Below are 22,462 nucleotides of genomic sequence, written 5' to 3'. Positions count from 1 at the left end.
CAGCATCAAAGAAAATATGCAAGGCTTTAAAAACATTTATGATGTTTTAAATGGTAAACTTCAATATATATACTTAGGTAAGTAAACTTTTTACTAGTATTGTTACAGTTGTTTTTTGTGGTTTCAGGTTGGACCGCTATCGAGGTGATCCAAATGAGGAACACAACGATTGTTTTGACTTTGAGTGTCACATTTATGTAGACGATGCCTACATGAATGAGAAGGAGACAAAAAAGAGGCTGGTTAACTCTTATGTCACTGACTTGATCCATGTTGTCATTGAGGTGTATAGGTGAGACTACCTATCTATTCACTGCCTATCTTTACATGTATCCATCCAACCATCCATCTATCTATCCATCCATCCAACTTTTCACCTATCTATCTATCTTTACATGTATCCATCCATCCATCCATCCATCCATCCATCTATCTATCCATCCATCCATCCATCCATCCAACTGTTCACCTATCTATCTATCTTTATAACCAACCATCCATCCATCCATCCATCCATTCAGGGTGTTTACCAACAAAGAAGCAGATGATGTGTCGATCATTGAGACCCCCTACGGTGGCAGGCTGATGTTTGTTATGCCAGAAGGAAACATGCTCTATATTCATCTAAAAGACAAAGATCTAATCAGGAACAAGAAAAGATGGTCCCAGGTAATCCAAGTTAAAGTTTGTCTTGGACAAATACACTTTTTAAATAGCACCAATGTGTTTGGACTTTCACAATCCACACTGTATGTGACTTTCAGATTATGTATATGTACTATCTACTCGGCTGGAAGGGCTACATCGTCAAGAACCCTCAGAAGCTCACAGTAAGACTTTTCTAACTTTGTGTAAAAAGGCCTACATATTATCTTTGTGTATGTGTATAAAGTATTCTAATATGTAATATATTTATCATGTTTTGTCCAGCGCCAGAACAACCCACACAGAGACAGTATGATCTCTATGAATGGAGAGATTTTTCTGCTGCCTCAGCATGACAATGACTTCAAGAGAAAATTCATCTCAGATGACAACACCTACATCCTGGCTCTGGACGGGGACACAGACTTCCAACCCAAAGCTGTGATTCTGCTTGTAGACAGGTCAGTGACAAAGCAATCTGCAGTTGTTTTTCATGTTATTAATGGATATGCAACATTAAATTAAAACAAAGTAACTAAAAAACGTATTTTCACTCACAGGATGAGGATGTATCTCAATGTAGGTGCAGCATGTGGAAGAATCCATCCTACAGGAATGGGTAAGTTCTGTATACAGTGGGTTGGTCTCTATACCAGAAGGTAAAGAAGTTTAATCAAACAAAGTTCAATGTTCCTAAATACTCAGACTGATTTTACTTAAAGGGGACCTATCATGCAAAATGCACTTTTTGATGTCTTTTATACATAAATATATGTCCCCGGTGTGTCGGGGAACTCACGCAGCGTTAGAAAATAAAACCCTCTCTCTTTTCCTCCGTACCCAAATCTCTAAAAACGGGGGTACAACGGAGCTGATCCAGATTTGCGTCCGATATGACGTAATATCGGAAATGTGGACCCACGGCACTATCAGAAAGTTGCTATCAGAAACAATGCCCGACTGTTTTGGACGTAATATGGTCGGTGTTTACATTAGCATCGCTAACACTCAGAGCTAACCTGTACTAGAGAGCATGTGTGTGAAGAAGCAGGAAATAAAAAGGAACTCACCTTGTGGTATAACCGGCAAGAGAGAAAGCCTTTGAGCTCCATACTGTTTCAGAAATAATCCTTGATAATCCATGATATGGCGTTTCATCACGGCAGTATTTAGTTTAGACAGTAGCTGCCGGGTCCCGCATGAGCTCAGCCCCCTCCTTTTTTATCAATTTCCTTTTTTTTTTAAAGCTTTATACCCAAAATCAGCCCTTTTGAAACAGGAAGTGAAATAGAGGGATATGAGGCATGTCTGTTAGGTATTTTGAGCAAAACACTTCATAGACATGTTTTTTATATATTTTTATATATCTGAGACCTATGCTATTGCCTAAAAATAGCACGATAGGTGACCTTTAAAGTTGCCTGCTCTGTGCATGATATGTAAAGCCTTTACTGGAGCCTTTCTAGACAGTTAACAAGCTCTTAAAGGCTCTTCACATCAAGTCATGGGTTGCATTATGTTAAATCTGTTTTATCCCTACTTTACAAATATTGGTGTGTTTGCCACTTTGCCTTATATCATCTTACAACTAACTATATTCAAACTTACGGGCAACAAAATAAAAACTCATCAAAAACATTTTGGTTAGTCTTTTCACTGTTGCAACAATTGGGTACCAAAATAACCCCTTACTTCACAGTTAGATGGGAAAATAGGCCCCTATCTCTCCAAGCTGTTTTAAGCTGACGTTTCTCTGTTCCCTCACAACGAGCAGACCATCTCACAGCTGTTCGGAGGCTAAATAAAATGACGAAATTGCCAAATAAAAACAACGAAAAATGTACTCAGCCAACTACAGATATGCTAAATATTCACCCAACACAATAGGTGTATGAATCTGACAAGTAATCAATAGGTGTTACAGGTTTAAAAAGTCCTGCTTAAGTTCTTAGCAAAGGTGCTGGGTGTTTCTCGAATGCGTAGGAGAGGGGCTGGTAAAAATGTCTGTTTAAGTGTGAGGCTCATGTCCATCAAAAACCTAACATATGCTGGGATGGACTCCAGCCCCCTTACCCCTCAACATGACTGAGAAGAAAGAGAGCATTAAAGAAATAGGCATTTGGGAATGTTTTGAAAGTGTTCTCTTTCATTTCTCTAAGTCCTATGTCTATCTCTATCACTTTGCCATCCCAGGTCCCATGGTGTGGTACCAGAAGTTTGAGTACGCAGTGGGCCACTGGCTGCAGAAGACAGCAGAGCACGTGTTTGGCTCCGTGCTGTGCAGTCCAGGATGTTTCAGTCTGTTCAGAGGATCGGCCATAATGGATGACAATGTATTGAAAAAATACACAAAAACATCCAAGAGAGCTTCGGAATATGTGCAATATGACCAAGGTTCGTTGGAAATTGGACTAACTATTTTAAAATGTGCCTTTTTATGTCTCTTTACCTTTATTTTTTGAACAGTTCAGTACCATTTCTCACATGTCACATGTTGCTATGTTTGTAGGAGAGGATCGTTGGCTGTGTACTTTGTTACTGCAACAAGGGTGGCGTGTTGAATACAATGCTGCATCAGATGCTTACACCAACTCACCAGAAGAGTTCAAGGAGTTTTATAACCAGAGGAGACGATGGGGACCATCTACACTGGCCAACACACTGGACCTTCTGCACAGGTTAGTGCACATTGTTAGTACTATGGCGGCATCTTTCTCACTGAACTGATTTAAGAAAACGTCTGAATTAAAATGTCCAATGTGATGTTTCAGATTGATATCTACAGACTATACATATTCAATCAGCTGTTTACTATGACACTATATAAACTACAATAATATGAACTTTTCTGTGGTTGTGACTTGAATTGCAGTGGTAAGGAGACATCGAAAAGAAACTCATCCATCTCCGGGCTTTACATCTTCTACCAGATGTTCACGGTCGGTTCCTCCATCCTTGGTCCAGCCTCTGTGACTCTCATGATAGCAGGTAGGTCTAGTTTATAACTCAAGCCCTTTTGTTTTCAGGGTGTTTGATTAACTGTTTCATCCATTTCCCTTATCATTCTTATCATTTATTATTGGTTAACATCTTAGAAGTCTGCCTTCAGTTCTTATAAAAACACACAAGGACTTTGCCTTCATTAAAACAGGCTTTATAATACACTGTGAGGTCTAGGAAACCTACTTTGTCCTGAAGGTCTTTCATTAATACATCTTTCTGTATTAATGACTTATTCAAAGAGCCTGCATCTCTGTATCTCTTTCTCTCTTAGGTGCTTTTCAATTTGTCTTCCAACTTGCCGGTACAAATTCCATCATGATCGCATGCGTTCCTCCAGTGTTCTACGTCATCATCTGCTTTACAGTCAAGTCAAATACCCAAATCACCATCGCTGCCATCATGAGTGTGCTGTATGCGTTCCTCATGACTGCATCCTTGTTTTCTATAATCGGTGAGTAAAATAAAAGCATTTGATTTGACTTTAATGTGCGCAACATTTTGTTTCAAATTATCCTTTGAAAATATATTTTAAACTTGAAATGTTTTTTTCTGTAAAGCGACCTTGGGTCCCCTGAAAGGCGCTATATAAATCTAAGTTATTATTATTATTATTATTATTATTATTATTAATGCAAATACACACATAAAATTCCCTTTGTAGGTGACATGGTGATTCAGGGCACCTTCCTGACCCCGACTGGCCTGTTTTTGGTTTCTATGACACTCATGTATGCAGTGACAGCTATACTACACCCAGAGGAGTGGGGTATGATTATATTATATTACTAAAATATGCGTTGTATTGTGTTTAATTTGTTTAGGTATGTTTAACAGCTGATGTTCAGTAATGTTATACATTTGTTTTCCTTTTTTCAGGGAATATTATCTACGGTCTGATGTATTTCATCTGCATCCCCAGTGGATATCTCCTTCTGACCATCTACTCACTGGTTAACATGAACAACGTGTCCTGGGGCACAAGGGAATCCAACAAGTAATGCACTGATCATTATTACAAGGAGTAGTGCTACTTTCTGCTGAAAACAATCATTTACATGATGTATTGATCTTCTAATGACTCATTCCTAGTTTAGGGTATTAAGCAAAGAGAAGCAGCAAACGTCCTAATTCATTCCTGATCATCCATTAATCTAAAGCCAATCCATTTGTTGATCACCTGACTTTGGATATACGCAGTCATGGTGATAGTTGTAACAGTAAAGATGACTGTCGGGAATGTAAAAGTAGCATTCGAAGGACCAAAGGCAGTAAAACAGTCCTACCAGTACAATGAGCAACAATAATGGCAATTCTGTTACTACTATTATTTATTAACTAAATATTGTGAAGTTGGTCTCTGCTCAACATGCAATAACACTCCAAAGAGTTAACACCAATGTATTCAAAGTGATATAACAAACATTAAAATCAATCAACACTATTTGTATGGGATATTTAATATAATAAAGACGTACAAAGAAATATAAGACAAAACAAGAAATACAAGTTGTCACTGTCAAAGTCACAATTAGACGTATAGACCCATATGTGATAATGTACATTAGAATTATACTGTTTAGCTTATTGATTACTTATCTGACAGATAAATGGAGGCAGAAGGGAAGTCATTAGTTTTTGAAGTAATGCCAATCTGCATTCCCAATAACCACTTGTATATGTCTGTATGTTACTGAGTGTATGTTATGTCTAACTTTTCATTGTGTCTTTCTTTCAGGGGAGAAGGAGAAGTGAAGAAGAACCGTAACATGCTGTGTGACAGAAACTGCAAACTCTGCTGTTGGGACATGAAGATACAGGTACTTGTTTTGCTTAACAGATACTGACAAGCCTTCCATCAAATGAATATATGACTTCATTTGTTCTTGTTGCTTTACAGGTATCACAGGAAACAGAGAATCTGATGCTTCGTCAGATCACAGGCCAGACTGCAGAGCAAGGCTCTCCTCTTCCCATCACCAGCCACAACGCAATGGCTCAACAGGCCGCTGACAAGGCTGAATCTGAGGTGGAACTCATCACCATCACAACCAAAGAAGAAGCTCAAAAGCTCAACGACGCTGCTTCCAGCAGCAGGTATTCATTTCTCCTTCCTCTCTTCTTATTAACAAATCTACTTGGTCACAACTTGGTTTCAGTCAATCTCATGGAAACCTGTACTGCCACCTAGGAAATAAGCTTTTTACTAAATATAGGCCAAACCGAAGTTTGATACTGTGTTAATGACGATTATTAACACAGTATTTAGGGATAGGTAATAATGGAGAATATCAAATACCACACATTTTAATATTTCTGATCAATTATCTTTATATCGATGTTGCAACATATTTGTAGGGCTGATTACACAGTGAAATGTTTGATAAATAATTAGAAGTGAGATAGATAATAGTTGTGGGCATTAATAGGCAGAATGGTTTGGTGAAATTAGAAAATGACATCCCTTTACTGTAATGCCGTCTTTTAAACCAGCAGAAGACACATAAGTGTTGATATCCGAAATCAAAGACTATATCTGTATAGTCTCGTATCACAATATCTAAATATTGATCAGCCCTAACCGCAATCCACACAAACTCACCTCTACATGCTTAGATTTAGGCTAATCTGTCCTTCTAGAAGGATTAAAGCAATACACTTGAATTGTGTAATCCATTCTACCAAACATTAACAAAATGTGTGTGTGGCTGTCTGCAGTGATGACAGTTTCAAAAAAAGGAGCCTAACAGAGAGTGCATCCGACAAAGAGGATAATGAGGAAGATGATGACGTAATGAATGCTGAACCAAAGGAGCTCCCAATCAAAGGTAAGAAGCCCCTTTAATGTGTATTTCTTCTGACAATTGCATAATCTAATTTATTCAATTAATTAGGTTTGTATAGCATACATACACTGACATTAATGGTGTGTGTGTGTGTGTGTGTGTGTGTGTGTGTGTGTGTGTGTGTGTGTGTGTGTGTGTGTGTGTATAGACTGGGTATTGCCGGTAAAACAGGAGTTTTTGAAGAAACTGACATATGCCAACCTGAAGACAAATCTACAACAACAAATACGGTAAATAATTAACATTACAAAGATAATTGCATGTTAAGCATACATAAAACACTATATATGCGTTTGTGTTATTCATTACATGTGTTTGCGTATTTCTTGTGGCAGTCTCAAAACAAAGTAACACTGCTATATCAGCTAAAACTGTACAATATCAAAAAGGTAAAATGACAGTTAATTGTTTTGTGCTTTATTTGTCCTCAGATATGCGCTCCCTAACATAAGTGAAGAAGATGTGTGTGAAGAGCTGGTCCTTATGTTAATAGATACACTCAATCAACAGCTTGGTACAGTGGGGCCTGAAGATATTCTGTCAGAAAGCCAGATGGAGGAGTTACAACACGCACTGGAAGAGCATGTAATAATCTATCTAAGAGGCTTTTTATTTTATGAAAACAAATTGTAAAAAAAAAAGAAGGAGAGAAGTATTGATTGACTTGGGAGTAATGACTTCCCCTATCTCCCAGGCTCGGCGTATCCTTAAAACCAGTAGAATGGAGAAATTGCAGAAGAAAGTTGCCATTGCCATCAAGAAAACCCTCACTGCACCGCAAGTGCGGAAACTTGAAGAGGTAAGACGCTGTTCGTCCCCGGCTATGTGAGCGGAAAATGCTGGAGAACAGGTAGTTAATGTTACGGTTGGCTTTCTACAGATGTACAAGAAATAAGCTAAATAGGTAATGTACTGCTACAACAACAGTTTAGACCTAAGGGTAAGGTGACAAACACAGGAAGATGTACATTTTTGGATACTTTACTTTTCAATAATTACATTAATGATGGTACACCAAAAAAAATACAATAAGTCTATCATTTTGGAATACTGACACATTTACTTGACAACTTTTGCAAATATATTCCTGACAATATTTGTGTGTTGTGTGTGTTTAGGGTGAGCAGGACTTCTGGAACAAGTTGATTGATCGCTACTTGACGCCTATTAATGATTCTCAAGAACATAAGGATGAGGTCACCAGAGAACTCAAGTCACTACGCAACAAGGTCAGCTAACATCATTCACTGTTTCTGCAAATGTATCTCTTTTTTTGTGTTTAAAACATGAATGATGTCTGTACTGATAATGTATAGAGACAGTTTATTTCCAAGTTTTTCAAAACTACAAAAAGGCGACTACTACCTAACTTAGCCATTTTAAATTGATGGCACTAAATTACTTTTTGGTAAAAAGTCTAAGGAGTAAAACTTGTGTAATGATCCTTCCCTTCAACAGGCAGTCTTCCTGTATTTCATCATCAACGTGCTGTGGGTCGTAGCTACCTTCTTCCTACAGGCCATTGGAAATGATGTAATCAGCATCAAGATCCCTAAATACTTTCCGAACGGGTCTGCATCTGGAGAGATCCTCAAGGTTTGGACAGACACGCAGATACAGTTGTATATGCATGTGCTGCAGATAAAGAAAAAGTTAAAGTAGGACGGTTGCATATTTTGAATGCTGCAGCTTCTAAAGGTAATCGCCATTCCTCTCATGTTCTGTTGACAGGTGGAGCCTCTCAGTTTGATGTTCCTGTTGTCTTTTGCTGTTCTTCTCTTGGTCCAGTTTTTGGCCATGTTATATCACAGGTAAGAATCGACTTACTTCGTGCAAAAACACGGAAATCCCTTTACATTCAGTTTTCATTGTTTTACAGCTGTAATATCAGGCTTGTATTTGACAGCCTCACAGCTTACTAACAGACTGACTTTGAAAGTTAGGCGGAGAAATCCCTCAACTTTCAAATACTGCAGGTTTGATTCTGTGGCAAAGAAATGCCAACGTATTTATAGTCTTCTAGGCTGGATAACCCCGACCATAAACAGGGACATTTGGATAAATACACTGCTGACTAACAAGGAATTATTAAGACATCTCCTGTGGTTATTTTAAGTATTGTAAATCCATTTCCTTACACTCCCATATGATCTACTCGTTTCAACTTGGTGTCTCTCTTCGCAGAGTCTACACTCTGATCCATGTGGTGTCCTATCGCAGCTCAGAGAAAGACTACAGACAGAAGGGGATCAAAGACCCGGTAAGCAACACACATGTACTGTCTGTACAAATAAACTGCAGGGAATTTAATCTTTGATTAGAATTGTTAGGTTAAAGACTGACATAGAATTGATTATATAAAAAGGCACAATTCCACTTGAGACCCTAAACATAACTTTATAAAGAAAGAAAAGCAATGCTCTTGTCATAATGAAATCAGAAAGAGTAAACCATGACAAAAAAATTGAAACTATAAATAGCTTAAACATAAAGGATAACATAAAGCAAGCAGATTATTCGAAGACAGCTAAATGATGTTTCAAATAAAATAAAACAGTAAATATGATATACGCACGTTTTGAATCCAACTGATTACAGATCAGTCTTGACTAATTAAGTCAATACTGATGTTTACAGCGATAACGTTTCAAAAATGTATAAACCGGTAGATTATGGTACTGTATCTCCTATAAAAATACAAGTGACTCCACACATGACCAACACATAACACCTATCTCCTTGAAATAAATGCATTATTCTTTGGGAGGGTAGTTATTAAAAGGTAATTACTTATTATAAAAGGAAAACCTAACAATAAAAAGGATGATAACAATCCAATGAGCAACCACCACACTTCTGTTTGAAGTAAAATAAGTCACAAATCAGTCAACAGTCATAAGGTGACCTAACCCAAACAAACTTCAGTAGCCCTGACATGATGCCTGATCAATTCAGACAAACCCATTACAGACAACAGTGCTGGAAACTACATTTTCTCAAGTAATGTACTAAAGTACAGTTTTGAGCTACTTGGACTTTACTTGAATTATTTCCATTTTATGCTACTTTGTATGTCTACTTCTCCACATGTCAGAGGCCAATATTGTACCAGTTACTTTGCAGATTCAGGTCATTAAAAACATTTTTATTTTAAATGGTGATATATTATTATATGTGGGTTAAGCTAGCCAGCAGGGTATACCGTAATTAAATGTACCTCTACCTTTACCAGATACAGTATTCAAGTGATGAACACAATAATGTATCAATCATGTTAATGCGTAATATGTCATTCTGAAATGGGTCATTCTGCATAATGAGTAGCCTACGGGATCATTTAAGTTTGGCACTTAAAGAATATTTTGAGAATACTGTTTTGTATTTAAAAGAGTATTTCTATGCTATTGCATTGTTACTTATACTAAAGTATGAAGAGAGGGGATCTGTTTGACTCACGTAGCCTACCTGTTAGAATGTCGTTGTCCTGTCCTCCACGGTGGTAAAGGGTCCAGAAAGTCTCTATTTCCCACTTTTACAATCTTGACTGATATATGTTGAGTCTCCACGTCTTCCCTGTCATGTTCATCGATTTTGTTCTTCTTAATTGTCCCGGGCGTAGGTCCAGTTTCCACACAAAAAATTGACACGGTTTTATTAAAACAGTTTATTTTAAGCCGTTCAATTTAAGACCGATTGATTTCCAACTAACTTTTGTTGAGCTAGCTTAAATAGCTAGTCTCGCTATTAGCGCCGCAGGAAAAGGTGTTTAGTAAACACTGTTTACTACCCGGTTTGTTTCATTGTAACTACCTAGGTAACTTTTATTTATGAGGCCTCCCTTCTCAGTTTTAAACCTGTTGAAGTGCTAAATAGTGACGGCTCCCAAATGGGTTTCTCGAGGCGTTAAGTTACTAATCAAGGGATGTCAACTTCACCTGCGTGACTTTACGTAACACGACCACTTCTACAAGAGTGCAATACCACCTGTCACCACGCAAGCTCAATTGGTGAGTAAGTATTCATCACCATACGTTGCAATCCAGTGGGCGCTGTTTCAATTAATTTATTATCCTTAATACGAGGAAAAGTGCAATAGGTAAAATAAAACGATATAACATAATATAAAATATTAAACAATAATCTAAAAAGAAAGTTAAAAGAATACCTTGTACATAAACACAAACCTGTGAGAGAGGGGTTTTAAAATTGGTTTGGAGATTTCCTGTAAGATTGCCTCGGGGAGGTAAGGTTGTATTATTTAACAGGGAAAAAGCGATTGGTTGAGAAATTCATGGAAAACTGAAAATATTCCATCAGATTCTGACAGTTGAGAATGATACTGAAAGTATGAGATTTATAAAACATTGATACAGTACTTATTTAATACCAGTGAGAGTACTTTTAAATTCTGTATTTTGGTCCAGTGGTCTCCAATCTACGGGGTCAGGCCCCCTCTAAACATGGGTGGATTATGAGACAAGGGGCCCCTGAGCACATTTAGTTAAATGTGCTGGTTCCTTTTTGGTCTTTTTTGTTGTTCTGGTTTTAAAGGCCAATTGCAACAGTCTACATACTCAAATTTCTAAATATTTTCAAGATTCACTCCTATCAATGCAGTCTCGGTTAAACCCATGAACACAGAACCATATTTCTCTGATTAGCTTCCACTTTAATCATTTACATTAAAATATGAGTACATCTTAAATCTTAAACAGCATAAATTGCAGCTCTGTAGTAATTTTCATTAAAAAAAGCTCACATCATCTGCTGACAAATCTGCATTTCAAAAGGTTTTGACTCGCCAAATATATAACTCAAAAAGTTGTGCTGATTAGAACAAAAGCAATATGCAACAATCTTGGTCAAATGTCCAAACATTTTAATCCAGACTTTTCCTGCTGTAAACAATATAGACTAGAATACGAAAAATATGAGGTTTATTTTTTTGTCTGACTTCTTGTCACCTAGGAGCTTACCGAGGATGAATATTGCATGACTCTGGAGAACCACTCCGCCACGGGACTCACCTTTACTGTTGATGATCTGTAGTCCATGACAACCAACTGTCACCAGTGAAACTCAGCAACCAGACAGCATTTCACAATGCAGTACATATTAAAAACTAAACAGAGTGAACAGGAAATCAACTTGCATTCAGCAGTAAGTCTTGACTGGCACAAGGGAAAACAATTGTAACAAATCCAACGTAATTTTTTTTGACATTTTAAAATGAGGAAATATGTGTTAAGGTTTTACAAAATGTGATATTAGGTTGGAGTGTTTTCATTGATCATGTGCTTAATTTCATGGTATTTTCTTGTTTAGATGTGTTTATTTATTGCATTCAAGTGTGGTGGATAACATCGACTAATTGAATATCCTTAAACTAAATTTGTGAAGTTTGATGAATATTCTTTTTTTTTTCTTGCATGCCTGTATCAATCATTTATGATTTAGAATTTTGTATGTGTTATTTGCACATAATATATTGCAAGAAATACTCATATTTTATACCCTGAATTGTTTCTGGTGAAATGTATAGCTTTGTGTTTCCATTTTAATATTGTCAGAATAGTATCAGTGTTTATACTGTATGTAAACCAATTGGAAAGATGCACTTTAGAGGGATTGAATTTTACAGCAAAGGTTTATGTTAAACTCACTTGAAAGCTTCTGAATTGATTGAAATGAATGTGTTGTAAAACATGAACATGTTAGCAATAAATGCATTTAAAATTAGTGGCGGATATTCATCTTATCCAATTAACATTAACATTTTTATGTCTTTGATTAGATTAAAAAAAAAAAAATCTCTAATGTTTTAACTGCGAGACAGAAATGTAATTAACTCACTTCTATGTGGTAAAGGGTTAGAAAATCATATCAGGAAGCAGTTCTTAGTTGTGTGATGTGTACTCTTGTGGCAGTTTTAACTGCTTATCAATAAATTGATAGTAATTATGCATGCACTAATAATTGCATCTTCTTTAAGTACTACGCTCACACAAGACGTTCACATTGAAATTGATACTTTAAACATTCATGCATGTGTATAAGCTTATTTCAGACCCATTTCAAAGAATAAACACAACCTGAGTTGACCTTTTTTTAATGAATATAATTTCATTCAAATGAATGGAAGCCGTAGACACAGAGGCAATTGCAAAGCAATCATCCAACACCTCTTTTGGGAAAGAGGTTTCAGCCGAGGGTAAGGCAGCAATCCAACACCGAGTACAACTGTAAAGGTTAACACCCATTTTGTCACTTTACTCTGAGGGTGCAGAGCAGAAACTGTCTGCAGGACTACACCTTCATGATATTACATTAACAGAGCGATTTAGTGTAGTCATGTAACAAGAATCACAAGAATACACGTTCTTAGGTCATAATAAGGTGCCTTATATTTTGGACAAAGGCTTAAATCTGATTGCTGCCACCGTTACCCAAACACCCAGTACAAAAAGTCACACTTTTATTATAGGTGGATTAGGTAATGATTCAATCTATGACATTCAAGACATATCAAGTGAATTATCTGATACATCAAGTAAAAACTTCACAAATGTCATGACCTACAGCAGGTGTCATCCAAAGCAGCACTGTGCATGGAGCTTATTTGCAACCTTTAAATATACTCGTATATCTCCTATGTCTCATGTAATTGATCTGCTAAGGGTTTTCTGCTGTCAATATACTGTATCCAAAAAGTCTGATTTTAAACCAGTAAGAAATGGCTACATAAACATAGGAAAATGTGCAACGTTGACTTTAGGGGAAATTGGTAATTTAATGTACTGTATTATGAGAGTAGTGAGTATTTGAGAGCTTACAATTCAGCTTGTGTAGTGATGGAGTCATTGATCCTCCTCACTGACAGCCAATAAAAACCCCTGCCAGCCCATGTGAGTGACAGTCAGTCTTATCAGTCCGCAGGTTGGCTTTTCAATAATCAAAAGCATCACTGAAGTCACGTTTGTGTGTTCCTCTGGCGCTGCTAAAGCCCCCACCGCCGCCGCTCCTGAATCCACCACCTCGGCCGCCGCCGCCGCCTCCCCCGAAGCCCCGCCCCCTTCCGCCTCTAAAGCCTCCTCCTCCTCCTCGGTTACCGCCGCCGTACCCTCTATCGCCACGGTTATTCATCTGCTTCTCCTCCAAATCTGGGAGCTCTACGGCTATAGTCAGTTGCCAACGACGACCATCTTTCCAGCCATCCTGATAAAAGGTAAAGTAAAAAGCAGGACGTTAGTCAACTTCAGCAAGAAACACTGTCAATAATTCCGATTAACTAATTACATTTTTAACCTTTGTTTTGTTTTTTTATACAATACAATTGAGCTAAACTCTGAAGCGCCACAACTTCCATATATTTATAATACACTGTTCTTCTGTACATTCCACATATGTCCTTATTTATATAACAATATTAACTTTATTTACTTTAATAGTGTAATTCTACACTATTTTATAAGTATATATTTTTCTTATTCCTACAACTTACTTGCGCCATTATGTCTATTGCAATACTTTATTTATTGTTTTTTTTGTATATCTTTATCTATTGTTTGTTGTTTAACGAGCCTGGGACTTATGTTTATTGCCAAAACTCCACTGTAGTTATAGTCAGGGTTCATACACTTTTTCACAAATGATTTTCAATGACTTCTCCATGACCTTTACCTAATTTTCCATGACCAAAAAAATGACTCTCAGCGGTACCACTGAAAATGGTTTATTTTAACATGGAACAGGAAAATAAAGTCTGAAACATGTTGTGCCTATCTAAAACAAATTCAATAGTAGGCTTACTAGCTTCTACAGGCTAAAGCAACTAAAATCTCTCACCAGCAAAATACCTCGTCAGTTAAATGCCATTTTATGTTTCATTACTATACAGTATTTATTATCATTATAGTATTACTATTTCGGCGATTAGATAAAATATAAATTATATTTGATGCAACTTTAGTTAAATTTCAATGACTTTTCCAAAATTTGGAAAAAATATTGTTTTCCATAACTTTTCCAGGGCCTGGAATTAGCTTTTTGAATTTCCATGACTTTTCCAGGTTTTTAATGACCGTAATAATCCTGTATAGTGGATATGACATAAAGCATATGAATCTTTGCAGTACGCATGTACATTTGACCGGCTAAATATTGAGCTACATTAAATCATCTAGTTTGATGCATATCTATTATTCATATTTTCCCATGGACTATTTGTCTTTACCAATTCAATCTAGAATACACTATAAACAGTCCAGTGCGCATAATGAACAGAGGGGAGATTTCACAGTTGTTCTCACCTGCATCTCCTTGACTTTGTCAGCTGGGATATCAAAACAAACTCCCTGTAATAAACAAAATAAAAGACGTGAGATTGTGTTTGAGACAAACAACAGGCATTGTTACATCTTTAACAAATGTACTCTTTGATAACAGATATGTTTCTGTTTACATGCTGAGAATAAAATGTTGAAGACACATAAAACATACTCTTCCTAGTACAGGGATTTTTCAAACCTCCATCTTCAACCTTGAACTTACTGTATAGAGGTAGCATCGGAAAATCTGACATTTCTCAATAGCTTCCATACATTGTGATCCGGAATTTAAAATTACGTATGCAACAAATACAGTCTTTAATTCTTATATGAGCCACATATTTGTGTGTTTACATACCAATTTGCCTTTGAGGAAGGTCATTCCTCGTACGTGTTGCTCGAAATTTTCCCCAAGCTGTTCTTTGATGCTTTTCCAGGCGTAACCGAGATTATGCATCTCCTGAGAACAAACCATCTGCATAGTGGCGAAACCCTGAAAAAACAACAATTGGGGTTAGACAGCACTTAGAATGCATAAATAATTCATGACAGATTCTAAGTTGAGGACAAGCTCAACATTTTTAAGTCTGGAATAACATGTAATGGGAGTGTGAAAGAGCTGCTGCAGTCTGAATCATCCTGCTGTTTTAGGAAATCCTGTGTTGGGTAGAGATGCTGCAGTACTTTTACAGTTTACACGTCAATCCTTTAACCTGTTAAGCCCCAAAGACCACGCCGGTGGGGCTTTTTTCTTTTCCACGACACTGTCTCAGGGCTTCTTAATATTAAAAAAAACTATGAATGTGTCATACCATCCTAACGGGAAGAAACTCAGCTAACTGATGATACGAACCATTTTTACCGAAACAAAACACAAGTCTCACAAGAAGGGTCTAAATGAGCCCTGAGCGAAAACATGCTAACGCACTTAGCACAGAACTCTAGGTACAAATCGATCGATATACTTATCGGATCTGCACAAACAAGGTTAGCTTAGGGTTAGGGTTACGCGTCACTCTCACTCCTTATCTGGTAACGTGTGTATGTGGATTCTATTGGCTCTAGCGGTTCAAAAGAGATGTCAATCATCAAAATCGACCAAGAGGGGCCAGAGATAGGTCAAATCCGCCCATATGACCCCAGAAATGGGTTGTTTTTTCTAAACCTCTCTAAAAAGGTCAAATGTCACTTGTTTTGCATCAATCTTGATACAGGGTACTTGTTATATGTTATAGTTTGGATTCGTAAAGCTTTTAGTCTACTATCCCATCATTCAAGGGTGGTTTTCACTATAAGTAATGTTTTTCTTTTGGACGGACACAATCATTTACATTTTTTTTTTTACTATGTTCAATCTGAATTTACTTTAAAATAAAAATAAATGTATATTGATTGTGACTCTACTACATCCAACTCACAGGTTTATCATTGCTTTGAGAAAAAAGATTATTAATTTTCCCCTTTTAGAAGGGAAGTTATGGTCATTTGTTCTGGGAATGTCATTTTCGAGCCTGAGACCTGGAAAACAGTCTCGGGGCTTAACAGCAGTGTAAGAAAAAGTTTTTAGAGAGTACTTGTCCATGGACAAGTGAGTTTGGCAATTTACTTGTCCGAATACATTTTTCATTTTCCAACGGTTTTTACGGTAAGATTTTACTGCATCACACATAGGGTTGGGTATCGCTTGGATTTGAACGATTCCGGTTATGCTTTTCGATTCCGCTTCTTTTCGGTTCTCGATTCTGGTTCGTTCAGAGGGTAAAAATAAGTCCCATGACAAACTGGGAGAAGAATATATTTATGAAAACATTAAGTCAAATCTGTATTCCTATTTAAAAATCACTTCATACTGTTTAATTTTGTTACGGTTCTTGAATAAAGTTATATAAAAATAATCGTTTAGTTAGTTCTAAGTGGTGCAGTTTGAGAATGTACAATTGGCCCAGTCTCCTCTGATGTTACACTGCAACCTGCCTGTGAGACAGAGTCCAACCACACAGTCTGTGTGTCCAACACATGTCCTGCAATAAACATGCTGCAGCTGCCCAGCTGCTCACTGTTTGTAAAAGTAAATAAATAGTATTTTCATTTCAATAATGTACTTTCTATACCCTGCTTCATAAACAATACTGACATTCCTGTGCTCCTCCGAGTCTGGGGGTCCGGGGATGTGAGGACAGCGCGAGGACACAGACAGGGAGGCTGATTTAATTCATAAAGGAAATGGCGGTCAATATTAACAATATAGGAGCTAAAACGTTTAATAACCTTCATTACGTGTTAGAGAAAGAACATAAGAAAGTTTGACAAAGATGAGGCTGTTAAACGGGCAGCGAATCAGCTGATACGGCAACACGATATGGAGCATAGGGAGAGAGAGCTGCGGTCCGCGGGGCTCGGCCTCCGCCTCCTGTCCTCACAACTCTTATTAATCCCGGTACCGGACAATTGTTATTAACTTATTTGTTCTTACTCAGAACCGAGTTTCACTTCCCAAGCCTGCCAATGTGCTACACGTCCCGCCCGGCCCACAGTACAGAAAGCGGTGAGATGCATTTCCTTAGGAATCGACAAGCAAAACTACAACAATGGCGGACACGGACAATTTACGAATTAGTTCTGCCTTTTGTAAGCTGAATTTATCAATAATTTGTCAATAAATAAGGGTGAAAAACGTCACTTGTCCGTCGGACAAGTCAATTTAAAGATCTACTTGTCCGATATTGTAAATAACACGTCCCGGACGGTGGGACGTGTGCTTTTTCGCAAATGCGTTGTCTGGCAATGTTTTCAATGCGAGCAGTGGCTGCTGTCATACAGTTAACAGGTCTAGATTTGTTACCTTACTTCATGGTAAATCTTTAGATGTATAGGTTGTTTAAGGTGAGAAGAAAACCAAACTTACGGCATCAGAGTTTAGCAGTGACCGCTGCTCTAGATTTGTGGCTCCAGAAATGTGAGCCAGAGCAGCAGCTAGCGCATCGACGGCTCCTCTCTCCTCGATCAGCTTCTCCGCCGACGCTTTGAAGTACCCGATGGCTGTAACTGGGACCGAGTCCAGAAGCCTGGACACAATACAGAAACAAACTTAGAACTATCCAATCATTAAGATTTGTTTAAAGTCTATGTAAGCATGGTAAGTTTCCCAAATCCTGATATAAGTCTGTATTATTAATCAACGTCATGGCTTGCACAGTCTAAAGTTTCAAATAGTAATCAATTACAGAAGTTTTAAACTTCTATGTGTATACGGTTGCACTGGGCTCTCACACTACAGAATGACTTACTTGACGGCATCCTTGCTTGATGACTTGATGATATCGTTGGCAGTGGGAACGCCGACTCTTTTGAATGTGATACCCTGGAATAATACAAAAATAAAAAAGGTTGATACTTAATCTAAAAATCTGAAGTAGAGTCGCACAGATTGCATAGAATATCTGAATATCTTTGTCTATAAAATGTGCACACATTCATAATTACTCTGTAGCTATGTCAGATTGACAATAAAGAACCTTGAACCTTGTTTTCAACAGCAGCATCCTCCTCCTCAACGCTTGATTCTCTAATAACAAAAACCTATCCCTTCTTTTCCATCTTCTCTACTTTTGATCCCCCCTTCCTTCTATGTTACACGTCCATCCCCCAAAGATGTAATGGCGCGTTTCCACTACACGGCCTCGCTCGGCCCCGCTCGGTATGGCTGGGCCTCGTTAGGACTGGCTCACTTTATGGCGCATTTCCATTACAGTTTAGGAACTGGGGCAGTATCTATAGTAACGCAGTGTAGGCGGAGCCGTGACGTCATCTTCAGAGGACCCCAGAAAAACAACACAGCCGTTAGCTGTTAGCACTCAGAGCTCATAGCTCCTCATATATGTTCAGAAACTAGACAAAAGTTAAACAAGTACAAACCACAGACTGCCTGTGTCATGGCGAATACAGTCGCTGCTTTATTTATGTCTGTATAGGCCGTTGTTGTGAGTGTGGACGGTCGGAGCATATACTGCGTTAGCTTAGCCAATCTCCATTTAGAAAACAAGCATTTTAAAAGGTTTTTCCCCTGCCGTCTGTCTGCAGACTTGACAAAGCATTAATTCATGGTTTTTACTAACCGGTATCAGTATGTTGTTACTTCGGCATCATTTTGAAACGTGTATTACAATTAAATCACGGTCAAATATGTCCATCTTGTTGTAGTTGTAGCCCCCTTGCCAGCGACGCTCTCTCTAGTTTAGCATACTCAGCCCGACTCAGCCTCGTTGTCTCTGGCCCTGGACCCACGATTTTATGAGGCCAGAAAAACTGTGAATTAGGACCCGCCGGCCGGTACTAGGCCAAGTGGAAACGCAACCAAAGACGGCCGCTGACGTCACAGCCCTCTTAAACCGGGCTGCGCGCTGTAGTGGAAACGCGCCATAATTGAACGCATTGTTTTTGAAAAATGTCAGAACCACCAAAACCATTCACTCTCATGCCACTCTGTCTTTTACTTTGAATTAATAAAAAAAAGACACTTACTGCTTTGTTTTCCACGTAGCGCAGCTGGTCCTCCTCTTTCCTCTGGTAGAAACAGATGCAGACTCCGGTCATGCCCGCTCGGCCCGTACGTCCTGAACGGTGGATGTACGACTCCACATCCTAACAACCACAGAGACAGAAACACTTTCAGAACTGGTAAAGGAGGCAGCCGTTAATGACTCATATTTTATGCAACACCGTTAATAAGAAAGTGTGTGTTGTTAACATTAAGGCGGCAAGGGATATTATTTGATTTGTTTATTAACAAAACAATGTCAACTTTTTGCACAACATTTTATTTTATTATTTTATTATATGTTGCATTGTTGGAGGAGCTCAGGTCAGAAGAATTTGATTGCCATTTCTACACTGTAACTTTGTGCATATGACAATAAAACCTTTGAATCTTGAATCAACTTGCATGATAAAAACATTGCAAAAGAGTGAAAATCTGCAATTGGGAATGTTTTGATGTTTTTTTTAGAGTATCGATCAAAATATGTACCCTAAAACGTTGTACATTTTGTGTTCAGTTCAAATGATTAATTAAAACAACATTGTAAATAACGTCCCCAATAAAACAAGAAATGTGTTATATGCTGTGAAACTCTTGTAAATATCACACCTTGGGTGGAGAACACTGGATCACCAGGTCGATTTCAGGGATATCCAATCCACGGGCTGCAACATTGGTAGCAACCAGAACCTCAAAAACGCCATTTCTGAACCCCTTCAGCGTGATCTCCCTCTGTTTCTGAGGAATATCCCCGTGGAGGGCCTGGCAACTCTGATAACAAAATAAAATAAGAAAAGAAGCATTACACATTTGCTTGCTTATTCATAGTGGTATTGCTGAATTGACACATCAAAGACTCAAAAATATAAGAAGTAAGGTGATAAACAGTAGGCAGATAAACAAATTAATGAAATGTCAGCTGATCATTGTACAAGAGGTGAAGTGTTTTGAATGAATTTGACTATTCACAAACTGTTCTGTGGACCGTATAAGCATTTCAGTGCCCGTGTCTACCTGTTTGATGGATGCATCTAAGGAGTATTCGTTGGCATCTTTCTTTGTCTCACAGAACAAGATGGTTTTGCCATGGGTGCCGCTGTAAACCTGGATCACATCAGCGATCACGGCTGCTCGCTGAGACCAGTGGCACGCTATGGCCAGATGCTACAGAGGAAAGGACACGGGAAGAAAAAAGGAGTGAAAGAAGAGTTGATAAGAAATACAACAATCTTATCTGCAAATGAACTTTCATGGATAAAAAGATAATTAACAGTTTTAATTAATATGACCAACTCTGCTTACAAGCATCTTTACAAGAACTGAGCCCAAGAATTAAGGATGCTTTACCGCTTGTTATATTGCACCTCAGCCTGCTTCACACACTTACCTCTACAGTTGTGGCGGCTTTCTGTGTGCTCTTGCCGATCAGATCCACATGTTTGCATTCTGGTCTCATGTATTTCTTGGCAACCTGGTATACCCAGGCGGGGCAGGTGGCCGAAAAGAGAAGAGTCTGGGGGTTGGAGGGGGAGTCTGGAGAGGAGCACACACACAGGTTTTTTACTAACTTTACATACATGATCACACTTTAATGAATTTGTTATCTACTTTAACATATATGATACACAAATCCAAATTGTAACACTCCTTATACACAAGGGCTGAATCATTAATAAGGCTTTTAATAGAAATTACAGTATGGACGAGTGCAAAAACCAAATTGCAGGAGGCAAGTTATCTTATAAAGATTACTAATGTTATAAAAAACATTTAGTAATGTTTTTATACTAAATGTTATTAAAAAAATATCTTTCAAAAATAATTGTAATGTGTTTTTTCCTTATCGTTGAGGCCTATACACATACATGAATATTAACACTCATTGTAAAACATTCACAGATTTACTTTACCTTTCTCATATGATGAAGACAAAATTTCTTCAACCTGTTCAGTAAAACCCATGTCCAACATCTGGTCCACTTCATCGAGAACAACGTGTTTCAGTTTGGAGAGGTCCAGTTTTTGGTTCTGGAGATGGTCTTTGATGCGACCAGGGGTGCCAATCAAAATATCGATACCATTACGTATTGCTTCAACTAGACGGGAAGAGAGTAGTGGAGAAATTATTATTTTGATATGTGACAACCCAGAAACCTCCCTAAAACAAACAAAGAGATGAGCTGCTGGTTACAAGGCACAGTTATCAATTGTCTATCAAATAAAAAATGTAACGCCAAAAGTTCTTTATAACATTAAAACATAAAGAAAATGTATATAAATAGTTGATTTAATGTTTTTGACTGTCGGTTTTCCGAATTAATTAGTTTATGAACAAGACTTACTCTGTGGATTGTACGAGCTGCCTCCATAGAAACAGGTGAGAGAAAGTCTCTTGGTGACGTCTTTGAAGTCCTTAGCAACCTGGATAGCGAGCTCTCTGGTTGGAGTTAACACCAGGACCTACAGAGTGACAAAAAAAGAGTTTCAGTTTGAGACAAACACACATGAAATAGCCTTGGTTGAGGTGTTTAGTGATGGGTGTGCTAGTGTTTGTACCTTGGGAGCCCGGCCTCTGGCAGAATCCACTGGGTCTCTCTGGAGCTTCTCCACCAAAGGGACGGCAAACGAGAAAGTCTTTCCTGTTCCTGTTCGGGCTTGGGCAATTACGTCCTCTCCATCAAAGACAGAATCAAATGTCTTTGATTGAATGTCAAACAGGTAGGTGACACCCCGAGCTGAGGAAAGGACAGAAAGAGGTCACAGAGAGGGAGAAAAGCAGGAGACATGTTAATTTGATATTTAGCACAACTTAAACAATCCCAGCCGCTCCAAAGCTCAGTTCGCACGACAAAGTACATGAAAAGAGCTGTGTCTAACACGAGTTAAAGCATTTGAAAATGGTGACCACCAAATGTTGAATGAAAATCTTATTCTTTTGAATGAACATCCATATAAAAGAAAAAAAAAGGGTATCTAATTAAGATAGTTGCAACTCAATAGATATAATTGGATGAAAAATGTTTGCTGTGTTTTATAAAACTGGTATTTATTTTGCAAATTGTTTAGACAAAATTAAAATACTATAAAAAAGGTGCAGTTTTTTGGCA

At 38.0% G+C, this 22,462-nt stretch overlaps 2 protein-coding genes across 5 annotated transcripts in view; one reads left to right on the top strand and one right to left on the bottom strand.

Annotated features, from left to right (window-relative positions):
* The window catches only part of chs1 (chitin synthase 1), a 28,703-nt gene extending 15,977 nt beyond the window's left edge, over positions 1 to 12,726 (top strand). Inside the window, exons 14-35 of the mRNA XM_034116385.1 lie at positions 128 to 292; positions 522 to 669; positions 765 to 830; positions 931 to 1,106; positions 1,206 to 1,264; positions 2,839 to 3,039; positions 3,155 to 3,323; positions 3,518 to 3,633; positions 3,920 to 4,099; positions 4,310 to 4,414; positions 4,525 to 4,642; positions 5,384 to 5,465; positions 5,546 to 5,742; positions 6,364 to 6,473; positions 6,640 to 6,721; positions 6,923 to 7,076; positions 7,186 to 7,290; positions 7,610 to 7,720; positions 7,950 to 8,087; positions 8,223 to 8,302; positions 8,676 to 8,751; positions 11,460 to 12,726. Coding sequence (XP_033972276.1) covers positions 128 to 292; positions 522 to 669; positions 765 to 830; positions 931 to 1,106; positions 1,206 to 1,264; positions 2,839 to 3,039; positions 3,155 to 3,323; positions 3,518 to 3,633; positions 3,920 to 4,099; positions 4,310 to 4,414; positions 4,525 to 4,642; positions 5,384 to 5,465; positions 5,546 to 5,742; positions 6,364 to 6,473; positions 6,640 to 6,721; positions 6,923 to 7,076; positions 7,186 to 7,290; positions 7,610 to 7,720; positions 7,950 to 8,087; positions 8,223 to 8,302; positions 8,676 to 8,751; positions 11,460 to 11,540 — 2,719 coding nt within the window. The 3' untranslated portion in view covers positions 11,541 to 12,726. The remainder of the gene's footprint in view (positions 1 to 127; positions 293 to 521; positions 670 to 764; positions 831 to 930; positions 1,107 to 1,205; positions 1,265 to 2,838; positions 3,040 to 3,154; positions 3,324 to 3,517; positions 3,634 to 3,919; positions 4,100 to 4,309; positions 4,415 to 4,524; positions 4,643 to 5,383; positions 5,466 to 5,545; positions 5,743 to 6,363; positions 6,474 to 6,639; positions 6,722 to 6,922; positions 7,077 to 7,185; positions 7,291 to 7,609; positions 7,721 to 7,949; positions 8,088 to 8,222; positions 8,303 to 8,675; positions 8,752 to 11,459) is intronic.
* The window catches only part of ddx21 (DEAD (Asp-Glu-Ala-Asp) box helicase 21), a 12,074-nt gene continuing 2,196 nt past the window's right edge, over positions 12,585 to 22,462 (bottom strand). For all 4 annotated transcript variants that reach the window (XM_034116386.1, XM_034116387.1, XM_034116388.1 and 1 more), the window contains exons 5-16: positions 21,912 to 22,090; positions 21,698 to 21,815; positions 21,266 to 21,451; positions 20,743 to 20,888; positions 20,370 to 20,519; positions 19,965 to 20,126; positions 19,340 to 19,459; positions 18,106 to 18,179; positions 17,724 to 17,883; positions 15,177 to 15,311; positions 14,801 to 14,845; positions 12,585 to 13,706 (exon numbers count right to left, since the gene is read on the bottom strand). In XM_034116386.1, coding sequence (XP_033972277.1) covers positions 13,437 to 13,706; positions 14,801 to 14,845; positions 15,177 to 15,311; positions 17,724 to 17,883; positions 18,106 to 18,179; positions 19,340 to 19,459; positions 19,965 to 20,126; positions 20,370 to 20,519; positions 20,743 to 20,888; positions 21,266 to 21,451; positions 21,698 to 21,815; positions 21,912 to 22,090 — 1,745 coding nt within the window. In that variant the 3' untranslated portion in view covers positions 12,585 to 13,436. The remainder of the gene's footprint in view (positions 13,707 to 14,800; positions 14,846 to 15,176; positions 15,312 to 17,723; positions 17,884 to 18,105; positions 18,180 to 19,339; positions 19,460 to 19,964; positions 20,127 to 20,369; positions 20,520 to 20,742; positions 20,889 to 21,265; positions 21,452 to 21,697; positions 21,816 to 21,911; positions 22,091 to 22,462) is intronic.

Source organism: Trematomus bernacchii, unplaced genomic scaffold (genome assembly GCF_902827165.1).
Source record: "Trematomus bernacchii unplaced genomic scaffold, fTreBer1.1, whole genome shotgun sequence".
In the NCBI taxonomy this organism is placed as follows: domain Eukaryota; kingdom Metazoa; phylum Chordata; class Actinopteri; order Perciformes; family Nototheniidae; genus Trematomus; species Trematomus bernacchii.
The sequence above is the reverse complement of the archived record's forward strand: the minus strand, read 5'-3'. Positions and strand labels throughout refer to the sequence as shown.